At 25.9% G+C, this 17,810-nt stretch overlaps 1 protein-coding gene and 1 pseudogene across 1 annotated transcript; one reads left to right on the forward strand and one right to left on the reverse strand.

Moving 5' to 3' along the window:
- Positions 1-81: 81 nt before the first annotated feature.
- On the forward strand, positions 82-2,293 carry LOC111286405 (glycine cleavage system H protein, mitochondrial). Its single transcript, XM_022876345.2, has 4 exons — positions 82-361; positions 496-584; positions 1,696-1,866; positions 1,997-2,293. The coding sequence occupies exons 1-4, from the start codon at positions 253-255 to the stop codon at positions 2,123-2,125; spliced, it is 498 nt and encodes a 165-aa protein (XP_022732080.2). The 5' UTR covers positions 82-252; the 3' UTR covers positions 2,126-2,293.
- Positions 2,294-6,784: 4,491 nt separating this feature from the next.
- On the reverse strand, positions 6,785-9,173 carry LOC111318447 (7,8-epoxymelianol synthase CYP88A154-like; annotated as a pseudogene).
- Positions 9,174-17,810: the final 8,637 nt, after the last annotated feature.

The following is a 17,810-nucleotide window of genomic DNA, read 5'->3' on the forward strand; positions in this document are numbered from 1 at the left end:
TATAGTTTGAAAAAGAGTTTACGGCGACAGCAAAAAAAACAGGAGGACAGGAAAATTTGTCACATAAATAGGAAAAACAGCAGCTTGTCTTTGTAAGTCGAGTCTCAGGATGAGGCTTTCGTTGCCCACCATTCATACAAGATAAAACCAGGCAGAAACCATACACACCAACTTCTCTTCATTTTCATCGCCCATATAGATTTGCAGCCAACCAAAGGCAAAAGCCCGTAAACTACGAAAGATAGCAGTAACATGGCGCTGAGAATGTGGGCTTCTTCCACTGCCAATGCACTCAAAATCTCTTGTGCCTCCAAAGCTCACCTCTCCCCTGTATTCTCCCTCTCCAGATGCTTTTCCACTGGTACCCCTTTTCTCCTACCGTTTCATGTCTCTGGTTTGGGGTCGTGGGAGAGAACTGCTTGTAACTTTTTATCTTTTAGCCACCATTTTATGGAATTAAGGATTGTAATATGGAAAGGGTGTTGAATTTTGCAGTTTTGGATGGGTTGAAATATGCCAATTCACATGAATGGGTGAAGCATGAAGGTCCAGTGGTTACCATTGGCATCACTGACCATGCTCAGGTTACTTCCCTTCTTTCTTCCCTTAATCATCAACTTTTTTCTCCTACTAATTAGGGGCTGAAAGATGCATGTAAATCAAGTGGTAACTTCGTTATTTCGTATTCAATAGATTGGAATATATTTTTTCTGTATGAATTTGCTCTTGGGGGTGAAATTTCTCCAAAGGCTATGTTGTGGCCTTTTGCTGACTAATGTGCTTGTTGGCTTTTTACTTCGGGATTTTCAAATAGCTGGGTATAGAGATGTTAGCTTATTCCTATCCAATGCGAAGTTTAAATTTTTATTCGAATGGAGACATTATATTACGAAGATAAAGGTGTATATAATTTTAAATTTTTATTGGATACGAAGATAAAAATGAGAAATATAAATTCGTCTTGAATCCGTATCTAATATTTATATTTATATATATAATAAATAGATTTTTACTAAATAATATAAATTATTATTTTAAATTAATTAAAATTAATATATTTTCATTGAAAAAAATATTAATATATATTTATAAAAAATTATCTAAATATACAAGATAAAATTTTAAAAAATAAATAAAAGAATAATTTTTTATTTTTTATTTTTTTTAAACTATAAATATAAAAATTACTTATACTCATTAAATATTTGTGAGAATAAAAATATGAATGAATTTAAAATATTAATTGAGTTGAGTACGAGTATAAAGATTAATATAATATAAAAAATATGATAATGAAGATGAGAAATGATCTACCCTACCCATTCTCTACCCATTGACATCTCTTTTTAGGTACACTAGCAGTTTTGTTATCTGTGTATAATCTTGATCGGCTGTGGATCAAACTATGGAAGGATACAATTAGAGACTTCGATTTGAGGAATATGGTTAGAATGGGAGCCAAGAACCCTAGTCAAGACTCAAAAATGACAGTCTGTTTAGTCTGAAAATGGTATGACATAACAAGATACAAAATAATCCATTGACTGTTTTGGATTCACAGAATATACTTTGACATGATTTTTGGACCCGAATTGTTACCTTTCTATAAATGATAGCTTCATTTCTTTTTCCCTGTATGGCACAATGCGGTAACTTAGTTTACATGATCTATATATATATATATACCGCTTACAGGACCATCTTGGAGAAGTAGTATTTGTGGAGCTGCCAGAACCTAGTGGTTCAGTTAGCCAAGGAAAAGGCTTTGGAGCTGTGGAAAGTGTTAAAGCAACCAGTGATGTCAATTCCCCAATCTCAGGTGAAATCGTTGAGGTTAACTCCAAGCTTACTGAAGCTCCTGGCCTGGTAATTTTCTCATTAATTCCAGTACAACATGCTGCTTTTCTTGATGCCGAGAAACTATAGGAAAATGAAAAACACTTGTACATTCTTATTTTTATTTTGGCAACTGACTTTAAAATCTTGGCTGTTGAAGATCAATTCAAGCCCATATGAAGAAGGATGGATGATCAAGGTGAAGCCGAGTAGTCCATCAGAATTAGAATCTTTGATGGGTGCAAAGGAATACACCAAATTCTGCGAGGAAGAAGATGCTTCCCACTAAAACTTTTTATCATAATTTCACTTCTGTCATGAACTATGGTTTTACATGTTATATGTTATTTATAATCATCACAGGTTGACTTCATTCACTTTTGGAACATGGAGTTTTGTCCTTTACAATCTAATTAGATTTTCTTGAAAGTTTAAATAAATTTATATTTTATTAAAATCTATGATAAATAAACTATAATATGGGAATAATTTATCTCTTTCCATAGTAGAAGATGTCTCGATTTTTGTTCATGATTTCATAATAAATTATATATTACTAGAACTTACCATATCAACCGAGAAAAATTAATTAGTAAAAGAATGAAATGATAAAGAACAAATTATATTTTAAATAACAATGATCTAATTGCAAAAAATAAAAATAAATAACACAAGTTAATTCTGAAAAACTTAAAGAGTAATTTCATGTAAAAGGAATGATATGAAGTTAATTACTTTACCTAGCTAAACTAAAATAATGCAATTATGTTACTCATGGGACCTAAAGTTAATTTTCTCCAAATGACAATATGGAGTCCACCTCGAAATTTCATCCTGCCTACTACTATTACTAGAACACTAGTTGATCATCATAAATGGCGACCAAACTCTAATGATCAATCATTAATGTGAAAGTTTGTGGTTGTTTTTGTGGGCCTAAATGCTTAATTTGTAATTAAATATTTATAAAGATTAAACGTTATTTATTTATAATAATGTAACATTTTTTTAAACAAAAAAACTTGAATGAAACATACGTGCCGTAGTATAACGTAAGAAATTGAATATTAGGCTGACGTAATTTTTTTTCTTCTGCTGATTTGACTATCCAAGTGGTACAAATGATTTTTCACTTTCATTTTTTTTCTGACTTTTCTTTCTACCGCTTCATTCTTTTTCTCTCACACCCACTTCCTCTTGTTTTTCAAACCACATTAATACTATCAAATATTAATCTCGTACATATACGAGAGGATGCCCATGCTTTTACATAGATGATTGAATTAATGTCTAAAAATAGACTTGACTAAGATTTTATTTTCTCGATTACATAACAACTCTTCTACAAAACAATAAAAAAAAAAAATAAAGTTTTATGATTTTAGAGTGAGAGAAACGACATGAATATTTGTCTATTGTGAAGATAAGAGAATGAAAGAAAAAGTAAGGTCCCTCGTTTCTCATGTTGCTAGCTTGGATTTGCTAAATGGATAGTTACCATTTTGTGTTCAAGAAAATCCTAGGTTTTTATTTTTAGAAACTTACTTTATCTTAATACCAAAACAACAATCAATGAATTTCAATTCTCAAATTATTATCAAACATCACAAATAAATAAAATAATTGTTGAAGAGATAAATTATACTTGAAGTTCATAAGAACATACTAGAAAACTCATACATATATGTTAAATATCACTTGAGCTCAAAAGCTTAAGCTATTAGGTTATTTGATCTTTCATGTATATATAAGATATCTCATTCAAATGAGATTCTTTACTTACATGTGAATTATATCTCAATAATCTCTCTCCGTTCACTTGTAAGTTCTAATCAAGTCTCACTTTGGCTCCCCCGTGCGAGTAAGTTCTATTAATATAAGATATCTCATTCAGATTTTCTCCTAATAATGTGAGATTCTTTACTCACATATGAATCATATCCCAATAATTTTTTTGTTTACTTGTAAGTTTTAATCAAGTCTCACATTGGCTCTCCCGTACGAGTAAATCCTATCAACATCTCATTTGGGTTAGATAACCTTATATTTCTATGCACTTTTGGGCTAGGGCACAGCACTCAACCTATCTACCTAGGTTGTCTCAATACTCCCTGAAACTTATACTCCAAGTTGACTAAACACATCGCTTACTTGGGTGTTTCACTTTTACATATTATTATAAACTCTTAGCGTTCAAGCACATGGAGTTAATGGACGCGATCAACCTCCGATCTACCAACAATCTCCCTCCCAACAACACCACTGAGACTCGAACCTGCCATAACCTTGGTTCTGATACCACTTACTCCCTTATTCACTTATGAGCTTTAATCAAGTTTCACCTTGGCTTTTCCGTGCAAGTAAGTCTTATCAACACCTTTTTTGGGCCAGATAACCTCACATTTCTAATGCACTTTTGGTCTAGGGAACAATACTCAACCTAGCTACCTAGGTTGTCTCAGTGATCTCTCAAGCTTACACTCTATGTTGACTCAACACATCGTCTACTTAAGTATTTCGCTTTTGCATATTATCATAAACTCTCGACGTTTGAGCACATAGAGTTTATGGACGTGGTTAACCTCTGATCTACCAACAATCTTCCCCTAACAACACCACTAAGACTCGAACCCGTCGTAACTTTGGCTCTGATACCACTTGTTGAGGAGAAAAACCACACTTTGAACCTATGTGAGCACACTAGAGAGTCCATACATACATGTTATATACCACTTGAGCTCAAAGTTTAAACTATTAGGTTCTTGGGTCTTTTATTTATAGGATATCTTTATTTAAATTTTTTAATGATGTAGGATTCTTTATGAACTATATCCCAACAATAATAGCATAAATTCAACATAAATAAAAAATAAAAAAAAAACAAGGACATACTAAAAATGACAAGGTAATATAGGTTTCAGGTTAGTAGAGAATATGATGACATAGTAAAGAGTTTTTAGTGAAAGGTTATGGGTATTTGAAGAATTAAAATATTGAAAGACTATGGGTCTTTGAAGAACTAGAACACATGAAGTAGATTTAATAAAAAATGACAAAAAGCTGCAAGTATTTGAAGAGTTAGAAGATTGGAAGAGAGTGGAGAGAGAGTGAGGTGGAAGAAAGAAGATGGAGAAAAAAAATGAAAGTAATATTAATATTTTGTTTAAAAATCTTTTATTTTTTATGAATCAACTTTGTTTTTGCCAAATGTTACAATTTTTTGCCATCTATTACTATTAAAAGAGTTAACTACACATGTACATCAAATCTATTAAAAGTCTTACATTTATAAATTGATAATGTTTAATTTTTATTCATATAAAATAAAATCGTTAAAAGTTATACATTGTTATAAGTTAATAATATTTAATTTATATTCATATTAAATAAAATATTTAATACTAAATTGAGCATCCATTCAAATATTTAATTTCAAATTGAGCATTCTAGCTTTCTTGTGGTTAGTGGCTTCTAATAACTAAGTAAATCGATACTACAAAAAGAATCGGTAGGTAGCAATATGAGTATCATTATAATTATTTAAGGTTTTTGGTAAATTTCATGGTGTATTAGACATAGTTGACAATGAAATTGCAACTAAAATTTATTCAAAGAAACAGAAGAAGATCGATTATTCTTGGTAGTGCACGGTCTACAAACCTAAGATTTTTGGTGTTTTGCGTAAATATTTAAATAGTGATCGGATAGCGGCATAACAGTTGTTATTTCATGGTCGTGCCATCATTCACCACCATTGTTGAAGAAAAAAATAAGAGAGAATTTGAATATCCTCTATAATGGACGTATCACAGCCACGAATTATTGCGTAATGTTGAATAATAGCAATAGTGGTCTGCTATTGCCCGCTACTTCGTTTTTCATTCAAAAATTCAAGAAAATTTTTTTTCATTTGATTCTCTTTAAAAACTTAAAATAAAAACAACAAGAAAGAAAATAAACATCAATTTACAAATTCAAAAAAAAAAAAAAAACTCACAAAACTTAAACTTCCAAAAATATTAATTCTCTCAAATTCAACTTCAATCAAAATCAAGTATATGTAGTTTAAGTAATTAATTTAGCATTCAAATTACTTTTGTTTTTAATTTTCAAATTTGCCATAATTTTGTGTGTTTGGGATTAGATTGGGCTATGGTGCATTGGTAAAAAGGGGTAAGAGTTGTTGGGACTTAAAATAAGATACAAGAGATGAGAATGAGACTTGAGGTTGACGGAAACGAGCAAATAGCACAAACCAGAAAAAAAAAAAAAAAAAAAAAACTGAGAGATGGGGATAAGGATGAAGGTTAGGAGAAAAAAATTATTGAATGCAAGGTGAGGGGATGAGAAGTTGTGTGGATTTGTGCAATTTAGTCAAAAGGCAGAGAAAGTAGACTTGAGGTTATTGTTATTAAAGATTGCCCACAACATGGAGGCTGCTGAGTTTGATTTACTGTAAGTCCATAAAACAATTCTCTTGGCTCATAAATAGTAACGCTTTTACTTAATTTATGGATGTTTAATCACTTATTATTTGATTTATACATAATATAATTCGATAATAATTTGATGAGTACGGTAATTAAATAATTAAATATATCATTCGTTATGATTATTTATTTTTTACATGTTTATTTATCTCATATTATTTTCTAATTATCATATGAATAATTTTTTAAATATAAATATTTTACTATAAACATTTTTTTAAATAAATAAAACACAAGATATGATATAAATTACTTTAAAAATCATAAAATAAGAGATTTTATGATTAATAATTAAAATTATTATATTTTATAATGAGTTGAGCAAAATTTAAAAAAATTCACGATCACGATAGTCGCAATGACTGCAAAAGTCTATTATATCCACAACCGTGACAAATGTGACACAACCAAAAATATGATCGTTACCACAATTTAAATCCCTGATTTTGCGTGATTTATCATGGGAGCTCAACGACTCTTGCGAGGCAGTGGTCTTTTGGTCTTGGCCCATAGAAATACACAACACGTCTTCCAGGATTAATTTGTTCAAGTCTACAATGAATAAAGCCAAGAGATTAATCAACCAAGTTTTTTTTGGATGAAAATGCTGCTATGGAGAAGAATTCTGACTCACTTGTAGTTAAGGAGAAAATAATGAAAGAAAATGAAGATTTGAAGCTTCGCCGGCTCAGATCCAGGGCAAATTCTGACTCCTCCTCCAAAGGGAATGAAGGCTCCTGGTTTCGATTTATTATTCTACATGCAAGCACAGCAGCAACATTTTTTACGTTAAATACATGAAAATTAAATGTACAATCCATTAAGATATAAATGACTTGCATCCCATCTTGAAGGAAGAAAATCCTTTGGATGTTCATAATTTTCAGGGTCCATGTGAACTTCCCTGTTCCAAACCAAAACCTTCCAACCTTTTGGTATGAAATAACCTGGAAAAAAGTGTTTTTCATTTGGTAAGATAGGAAGTCGAATATTGAACAAAAATGACTATGGAAATCAAGCACTATTAACTAACCATTGATGTTGGCATCAACTTTTGGCACCTGAAAATTGGCAAATAAAAGATTGGTAATTCTCAATGTCTCATCAATCACCTAAATCATAAGAACATCAATTTCGTTAGTCATAAGCCTTTGGAAACAAAAATGTGAATAGGCTTCATATATAATACGGCATCAGTATCTATCATGGCAAAAATAGGGGAAAAAAAGAAAAAAAAATGATGCCTTTGAAAGATATTCCATTTGTCTCTTATTTCCTTGAGATTCAACCCCTTCTGTCCTGATGGTCTTGTCTTTAAATTTCCTCTTGCTCTTCCTGCAGAAATGAAAGGTAACTTTTTAGCCATTGAGCTAGCTGATACTGATGCATGGCAAAAATAGGGGAAAAAAGGAAAAAAAAATGATGCCTTTGAAAGATATTCCATTTGTCTTATTTCCTTGAGATTCAACCCCTTCTGTCCTGATGGTCTTGTCTTAAAAATTTCCTCTTGCTCTTCCTGCAGAAATGAAAAGAAACTTTTTAGCCATTGAGCTAGCTGATACTGATGCTTGATACCTAAGGTTGACTTGACAACAAAAATACCAAGTTAATTATTCGTCATTGAAAACTCCTTGAGAATACAATTCCACCTTAGCTTTTTTCTATGTCTCTGGATTATCATGAAGAAATATGGTAGCCCATGTAACAGCAGTGGCTGAGCTATCATGACCGGCTATCAGGAAGAGAAGCAGTATATTAACTATATCCTTATCCGCCAACTTCTGGCCCTTTTCATCTTCAACTTCTATAAATAGATCGATCATGGCTTTCTTTTCATTTGGTTCATGATGACCAATCTTATTCCTTGCTTTCCTTTCATCCAGGACATCTTGAATTATCTTAACCAACATTTTCCTTGCCTGTACGTGGCATCAGAAAATTTTTAACTAATCCCGATCTGTCTATCAAAAAATAGATTAACAATTCTTGAAATGGAGTACTTTAAACATTAGCCTGAGAGCTTTGTAGAACGAAAAACCTGGAATATTAATAGACATACATATTACTCCGTATTCCGTCGTGCAAGTCACTGTAATACTTCATGGTAGACTCAGGAAGTGTTGCAGCGCTGGAGCCTGAGAAGATTTTAGTGAGGACCTTGAAGAAAACCATCTGAATCTCCGTCGAAAACTTAGTCGGCCGTCATGCTATCCATTTCATCCAAAGAAGTTACCACGCAATCCTCAATATATCCAACATACATGGAAAGTGCTTCAGGGCCACAGATTGAAGCTGTTACTAGCTTGCGCAGACGATTGTATTTTGGAGTTGGAAGGGCGGATAACGAACTTTTTCCTAGCAGTTGCACTGTTCCTTTTGGGTAACCAGACCCAAATTTATCATCATCTAGCTATACCTTCCAACGTGTTTCAGGACTACAAACTATGATGCTTGGATTTCCATATAAGTGAGTCCTGTAGATACCAGTTCGCCCACACCTGAAAACTCCAACAAAGGCCACATATTACGTTCAGATAAGATAACTTTTAATGCTGGTATTTTTTTTTTTTGTGCTTTTGCATGAAATTAAGGGGGGAAGGGGAAAAGAGACCTTCTAATCAAATTATCGATTAAACCGTCAGGGTTTTCGGAACAGAAAGCTCTGATAAACGACCACATATTACCCAACAAAGGCCACCCAAGATCACCAGGAGGAAGAGAATGCTTCTTCTCACCCAGCCTGCTAACATAGTACCACTCATTTACTTTCTTAAGAAAACCAAACAGGAAAACATATGCTGCAAGCAGGACAGCAAGAATCTTCAAAGCCAATAATTTTAGATCCATTGCGAATCTCCTATCTTCTTCCTTTCTGTAACCTTGAATCTATATTTTTGGAATGATGTCTATATATCATCTATATATAAAAATATGAACTCTAAAACTATTAAAAGTGAACGATATAAATACTTTTATAAATTTTAAAAAATAACAAATTTACCTTTAAATTTTTAGCATTTTTTATTTATGTATTAGAGATTATTTTTCATTAAATATATAACATTTATTAGTTAATTATTTAAATTAATCTAAAAGTGTTAAAAGTGAATAGCATAAATACTCTTATAATTTTAAAAAATAACAAATTTATCTTTAAATTTCTAACATTTATTTATTTATTTAATAAAAATTATTTACCATTAAATAGATAGCTTTTTATTCATTAGTTATTTAAATTGAAATCAATTAAAAATTTACAAATAGAATTTATATCAAATTAAATTACATTAAATATTTATTTGTGAGATATAGTGGATGAGTTGTCGAAAATTTCATCTATATATACAAGTGTGAACTCTAAAACTATTAAAAGTGAATGATATAAATACCCTTATAAATTTTTAAAAATAATAAATTTACCTTTAAATTTCTAGCATTTTTTGTTTATATATTAAAGATTATTTTTCATTAAATATATAGCATTTATTAGTTAATTATTTAAATTAATCCAAAAGTATTAAAAGTTAATAGCATAAATACCCTTATAATTTTAAAAAATAACAAATTTACCTTTAAATTTTTAGCATTTATTTATTTATTTAATAAAGATTATTTGCCATTAAATATATAGCTTTTTATTCATTAGTTATTTAAATTTAATCAATTAAAAATTTACAAATAGAATTTATAGCAAATTAAACTACATTAAAAATTTATTTGTGGGATATGGTGGATGTGTTTCGAAAATTAACCCAAATTTACTCTTATCTTATTTTTTTTGTAGGACTCTTTTTTGTTCAATTTCATAAGTAATAATTCAATTAAATTTATATAAAACACATTTCTCATCCTATAGGTTATAGCATACTATGAGTCTGTAATATTAAACAAAGTATAGATAAAATCTTTCCTTTGTTGCTTAATTAGTTATTATTTTAGTGTAAATTATTATACCATAATGTTTATGCCCCAAAAATATTTAATTTTATTTTAAGTAAAACATATAATTTTTCTTTTTCAAGATACAACCTAATTTACTCTTTATCTTCTTTAATAGTACATATCATAAGTCATTAATTATATTTATATTTTTTATTTATTAAATTTAGATCAATTAAAATTAAAGTTCATACAAAGTTATTAATTAAATTATCAAAAAACTATTGAGTAAGAGTAATACATATATTATGGCAAGTTTGTATGTTTGATTTTTTTTAATGATAAATATACATTTATATGTTTAATGATTGCAATGGTTGATTTATTTTACTATAAAATTTTTAATCACTCTATGCAATTATGTTTTAACGTTACAATGCTTAAATAAATCTTTACTTTATGAACATAATCTCTGGTATATGTGAATTGTTACTAAATTTAGGTTTTATTTTATCTTCTATAGATTATTCTATATTACATCTAAATTAATTTTAGTCAATCCTTATTTTTTATTTTTAATTTAAAATATTATGTACTTAAGATATTTTTATAAAACCATAGTCAATATTGTTAAGAAACATTAATCTTAAAGAAGAGAAATTATTTGATATAATGTTAGTTGAGTTTTTTTTTAATTCTACAAATGGGTTAAAAAATTTACACATCACTTTCTTATTTTTCAATTAGCCTTTTTTAATATACTCTGAAGCTTAAAGGCTATGTGTGTTATGCTACTAATTTCAATTGTAAAATTTAAAAAATCTAATATAAATATATTTTATAATTTTCCCTTGAATAATATAAATTTAGTTTTTTCAATTGAGAATGCTCTATAATATTTTTGTATTTTGATAGTAAAAAATATTTTAATCACATGATTAATTATGCTCATTTTATTGAATGATCAAAGCTTTGTTAGTTTTGTAACCAATTATTATATTCTTGAAATCAATAATGTTATAGTTTATTTTCTATTATTTGTTATATTCTTTAAGTATATGATTATTAATTTGTACTCTTATCATGAAAGCATCGATTTAATAATTATTTGTACTTTATGAGTGTGTTTATTATAGATAAATACATGTATCATCTATGATATATACATATAAAAGTGTGAACTCTAAATAATATCAAAAATGATTTTTTAATTTGGTACACTCTTATTAATAATACACTGCATGCCAATCATACATGTCCAACCAATTTTTCAATTCATAAAGAAAGAAAGACTTACAATTAAACTTATTAGTTGTATAATAGAAATTTGAAGTATGAGGATGTGAAATAAAATATGTTTTTTTATATAATCTTACAATAAAGATAAAAAATTAATTCAATTAATAATGTTAAATTATATATATACAAAAATAAAATAAATGAATCAATTAATATTTTATATGGATCGTAAAATTATTAAATTAGTCTTTTTATTACTCAATGAGTCAATGTATCATAATATATATGAAAATAATTTTAAAAAAAAGGTGTTGGATGACAAATGATAACATAACCTTTAATTTTTTTTCTCTTAATGTGTAACAAGTGCTCCACTTGGAATTTAGCCAACTTTGCTATAAAAAAATTTATTTAAATTTTAGTTAAATATTTAGAATACTCACAAACGTATACATACTTTAAATTTTATAGCCTACCTTGAATAAGACATTCTATAATTAAGAAAATGTTTAATATATATCTATATTATATATAAATTTTGATAATTTTATTATATTCTCTCTATTTATGTTTATTTAATATTTTTTAGTAAATTAAATTATTATCTACTTTTTATTTATTTTCTTATTAAAATAGTTTTTCTTTAATTAAGTCATTTATGCCCCAGTTAACGCAAGCAATACGGTTAGAAGGCTTAAAATAGTTTTTTTACAAATGAATAATTTAGTGTTTATAATATATTACACTTATTAATATGATTTACACGATTAAATTAATTACAGAAGATTTAATGGTAAATCAATTATAACTTAGTAGTAAATATATAATAATATAGTAGCAAATTATTGATAATTTTGTTATAAATTAGTGATAATTTAGACAAAATCAATAATAATTTTATACTAAATTAATGATCACTGTATAATAAATTATAGATAACTTAATAATAAAATAATAATAACTTAATAGTAAATAAAAATAATTTAATAATAAATAAATGATAAAATAGTGTATGATAACATAATAATAAATACATAATAAAGTAATAGGAAATAACAAATAACTTAACAGTAAATCACTTATACATAATTGTAAATATATAACACATATTAGTAAATTAAGGATAACTTAATAAAAAGTAAGTGATAACTTAATGGTTAATTATTAATAACTTAATAATAAATCAATGATAACTTAATAGTAAATTAATGATAACTTAATAGTAAATAAGATTCAGTTTAATACTCCTTTCATCCTAATAAAATTGTCACATTTTGATTTTTGTTGGTCAATTTTTTTTCAATTTTAATCACCTATTATTTTTTATTTATTATTGATAAAAATATGAAAAAAATATTTTAAAAACTTTAAATGAAGTGGTTTCTAAATAAATATTTTGTAAAATTTAATTTATTAAAATATTTAAAATAATAGATGTCAAAGTTAAAAAATTTTAACCAAAAAAAAAAAAAAAACCATGACAATTTAACTAGGACAAATAAATGGAGTAATAATTAATTTACAAATTTAGTAATAAATCATAAATAGCTTAGTAATAAATTAATGATAATCTAATAGTAGATAATTTATAACTAAGTAGTAATTAATAATTGAAAATTAAAAGTAAATCAATAAAACTTAATAGTAATCATCAGTAAATTAATAGTTAATCAATAATAATTTAGTATAGTGAATTAGAGATATAACTTATAGTATATCAATTATAATTTAGTAGTAAATTAGTAATAATATAATAGTCAAAGCATAATAACTTAATAATAAATCAATTATAACGTAATTGTAAATGCATAATAACATAATTGTAAATTAATAATAACTTCATAAAAAATGATAGCTTAATAGCTAATCATTGATAATTTAGTAATAAATCAATGAAAACTTAATAGTAAATTAGTGATAGCATAATAGTAAATTTATTTTAGTTTGATAGTAATTAAATTATAAATAACTTAGCAATAAATCATTGATAATTTAATAGCTAATCACTAAAACTCAATAGTAAATCAATGATAACAAAGTAGCAAATGCATAACAGTATAATAGTAAATTATTAATAATTTAGTTATAAATTATCGATAACTTAGTAGTAAATCACTAATAACGTAATAGTAAAATATTGATAATTTAGTTGTAAAACACTGATAATTTATTTATAAATTAATGATAATTTAGTTATAAATTAATTAATTATTAATAACTTTATTGTAAATCATCAATAACTTTATAGTAAATTAGTAATAACATTAAAATAAATTATTAATAACTTAATAGTAAATTATTAATAACTTAGTAATAAATCATTTATAACTTAATAGTAAATCATCTATAACTTGGTGATAAATTATGATAATTTAATAGTAAATCAGTGATAACATCGTAGTAAGTGAGTAGTAACTTATTTGTTAATTAGTGATAACAATTTTTTTTAATACTTAAAGTTACTAATGATTAGATCTTGGTTACTAGAAAGAGAAAAGGATTAGGATAAACCTACCATGAACTTATTCATTAAAAAATTTAATAAAAAATTTTAAATTTGAACGAAACAATAATGTTATATTATATAAAAAGAAAATTATCTCATATATTGTAATTAATTGATAAAATTAATAGTCTATCATAAATAACTTAGTAGCAATTTAATGATAATTTAGTAGTAAATAATTGATAACTTAATAGCTAACTATTGAAAACTTAGTAATAAATCAATAGTAATTAGTAAATGCATAATAATATAATAGTAAATCATTGAATTTAGCAATAAATTACTAATAATGTAGTAATAAGTCACTTATAATTTAGTTGTATATCAATGATAATGTTGTAGTAAATCATTGATAACTTCATAATAAATTAGTTATAACTTTATAAAAATTTATTAATAACTTAATATTAAATCATCGATAACTTAGTAATAAATCATTCATAACTTAGTAGTAAATCATTAATAATTTAATAATAAATCACTGATAATATAGTAATAAATCAGTAATAACTTAATTGTTAATCAATGATAAGGCTTTTATATTTGAAGCTTAGGGATTGAACTTCAGTTACTAGTAAGAGTGAAATAAAAACTTAGTAATAAATCAATTATAATAATAAATAAGAGTTAACTTAGTCATAATTTATTAATAACTAAACGCTAAATCGCTTATAATTTAGTTATAGATCAGTGATAACAATAAATCAATGATAACTTATTAGTAAATTAGTTTTAGTTTAGTAGTAAAATTTGTATAACTTAATAGTAAATTATTTATATTTTGATAATAAATTAGTGAAATGACTTAGCAGCAAATCATCGATAACTTATAGTAGTAAATCATTACTAACTTAGTAGTTTTTTTTTTTTTTTTGGTTAAATATAGATATAGAGCTATATTTTTTTAATATATCTAACATATTTAATTCATTTAAAAAATTATACTAATTACCATTTAATACTAAGGTTTTGAGTTACAATATTTATGGATATTATACACATATATAAATAATTAAAATAATATACATTTACCAGTTACTATAGCAACATATTTTTATTAAAAAAAATCAAATTTTGAAGTGAAAATTTGGAATAACTTTATCTATATTTGTATGTCATTGATAATATATTAATAGTAACTAGATTAACACTATATCTTTACTCAAATAAATTGTTGTGTTTTATGGTATCATTTATAACATTGATAGCAATTATACAAAAAATTTTTGTCTTTAAAGATATTTTTAAAATGAAAGAGAAAAATAATGAGTCTAAATTTATTGAAAAACATCATAGAAAAACTACCTATTAGTTATTTTCTCAAGTATAATATTTTAAATTAAAACATATGATCTAATAATACTAATAATAGTATGAATTCTATAAATTATAATTTTATAACAATATCATTTAAATGATAAATTTTTTGTATAACTTATACTTGATATATAATTAAGTGTTCATCGAATAATGAAATTACTCCATTTTAATTAAAAAAGAGTTCAAATATTAAAAATATATTCACTATCAATTTTAAAGTCTAAGATTTAAAACATAGTTTATCTTCAAAATATATCTTTTGATATTTGTCTAAAATAGATCATATCTTACTAATTTTAAAATTATGATATTTCACTATTTAACAAACAATAATAATATTGAACCAAAGTTAATCAAAAAAAGTATTTGAATATTTAAAGAATAATATAAAAAACTATTTGATTAGAATAAGGTATACCTTCAAGCAAAGTTTGTTATTTAAACTTTTAGTATATAACATATTTTAATAAGTTATGTATATTTAATTGCTTTTTAAGAAGTCAGTATTCAATACTAAAAGTAGTTTTAGTCAATGTCTCATATAAAAACATAAATAAACATCATTGATTATTACATCGAAATACTAATAGTTTTTTTATTACCTTATATCCTTTTTTAGAATATGTTTACAAATTAATATTTTTAATTAGTAAAATTCATGTAAGTATGTATTTTTTACTATAAAAAGAAATTACAAAATGATTTATATTACATAAATAAGTACATGTTAAAAACAAAAGTAAGTAATGAGAAAAAAATTATATATTTACTTTATTTCAAATAACAAAAACTTTATAACAACTTGGTTTCAAATCAAAATAATGAATTTAAATTTTCAATGACAAATAGATGAAAAGTAATATTTTGAATGAGTTTGGCAATGATCAATTTCCTGAAAAATTTATAAAATTAAAGATAAAAATTCACCGCTAAAAAGGTTTAAAAAAGCTCTAGAAAAAACATAAAATAGAGAACAAGGAAAGTATAAAATCCCATTTGATTGTGATAAAAGGTAATTTTTTATAGTAAAAAAAATTAAATATATATATATATATATATATAAAAGAATGAAGATGATGACTTAACACTAAAAGACTTAAAAGAAAACTTATGAAAAGAATCAAAATAAAGAAACATTAAATATTTATTTTTTATTGAAATTTTAATTTTAATTTTTTGTTATATTTATTTTTTAAAACTTAAATTTATATTTTTAATTTAATTCAGTATGATGATAATTATTTCAATTTTATTATTATAAAATATCAAAATTATTAAATTATATTATAATTATAATTTGATTAACAATAACGTGCATAGCACGTGAAATAAAACTAGTATATATATGTATGTATATAAATATTATATACATTTATACACACACTTCTATTTCACTATTTGTAGCCGTTAGAATGCAATTCATTTGCCATGTTCCTGATTTTGACCCAACGTTTCCCATATAAATCGGATGTGAATATATCATGTCAATTAACGGTTTGAAATTTTAAACCCAAATGGTCCCCATTATTAAGTCCCATTATGAAAAGGAGCAGCAAAAAGAGATAAGTTTAAGAAACTCATACTTAATATTTCACAAGGGTAGTTTATAAAAGAAGAAACTATATTACAAATAAAACTTTCACAATAAAAAAGTAAATGAGCACCTTAAATAAGTAATAAATAAATGAATAGAATCTGATATGATTAAAAAATTCATGATAAATAAGTATGAAAAAGTAAATGAACACCTTAAATAAATATGAATAAATAAATGAATAGGATCTGATATGATTAAAGAGTTCATGATAAAAACATTAAAAAATACAAATAAATTAATAAAATTATTTTAATAAAGTAACTTTAATAAATAAAAGTAATCTCTTTTATCAAAATATCTTTAATAAAATTGGCATAAAATAAACATAACACAAAGCCGACATCTTAACATAAAGTTGACTTGAGGTGATACTATTTGTCTTAAAACTAAGGTAGAAGAGTTTCATACTGAACACTTGCACATTGAATAATCTTGCATTTTAAGTGTTGGTGGCTGGGATCCATCAAGTTTTTCTTTGGGTTAATGACTGCTTTATGAAAAACATGGAGTAACTTCTTTAGGCGTCAGAGAGGAAATTCTATAACAATATGGTAGAGGTGAAAAAGATATCACATAAAACAAACTGTTTTTTTTAGAATAAAAGTGAGTCAAGGAATTTGAAAGGATGGATAAATGATAATCTAAGTGTATTCCTAAAGGTTGAACGGGAGTATTTTGGACTGGTACTTATACAAGAGGTGCAGAGCCTTACCATCAAGGGATTTGGTTGCAATCAATCTTGATAACTCTGGAGGGAGTTGTTCTATTAGGAGTCGGACAAATTCATCATCAAAACTACGCTTTAGCACATAAGTGGGCTGGTTGATTGTTTCTCATAAAAGTCAGTGACTGGTTGGCCGGTGTTAGTATGCAAGTTAGAGTTCGGAGTTGCAATTAAATAAGGACTAAAACTTCATCTATAGAAGGGAGTCCCGGTTGCGCT

This window comes from Durio zibethinus, chromosome 17 (assembly GCF_047325235.1).
Source record: "Durio zibethinus cultivar Kanyao isolate XHJ-2024 chromosome 17, ASM4732523v1, whole genome shotgun sequence".
In the NCBI taxonomy this organism is placed as follows: domain Eukaryota; kingdom Viridiplantae; phylum Streptophyta; class Magnoliopsida; order Malvales; family Malvaceae; genus Durio; species Durio zibethinus.

Coding starts and splice junctions, on each gene's coding strand:
- LOC111286405 (XM_022876345.2), top strand. CDS start 253: ATGGCGCTGAGAATGTGGGCTTCTTCCACTGCCAATGCACTCAAAATC. Junction 585..1,695: donor GCATCACTGACCATGCTCAG/GTTACTTCCCTT, acceptor TACCGCTTACAG/GACCATCTTGGAGAAGTAGT. Junction 1,867..1,996: donor TTACTGAAGCTCCTGGCCTG/GTAATTTTCTCA, acceptor TGGCTGTTGAAG/ATCAATTCAAGCCCATATGA.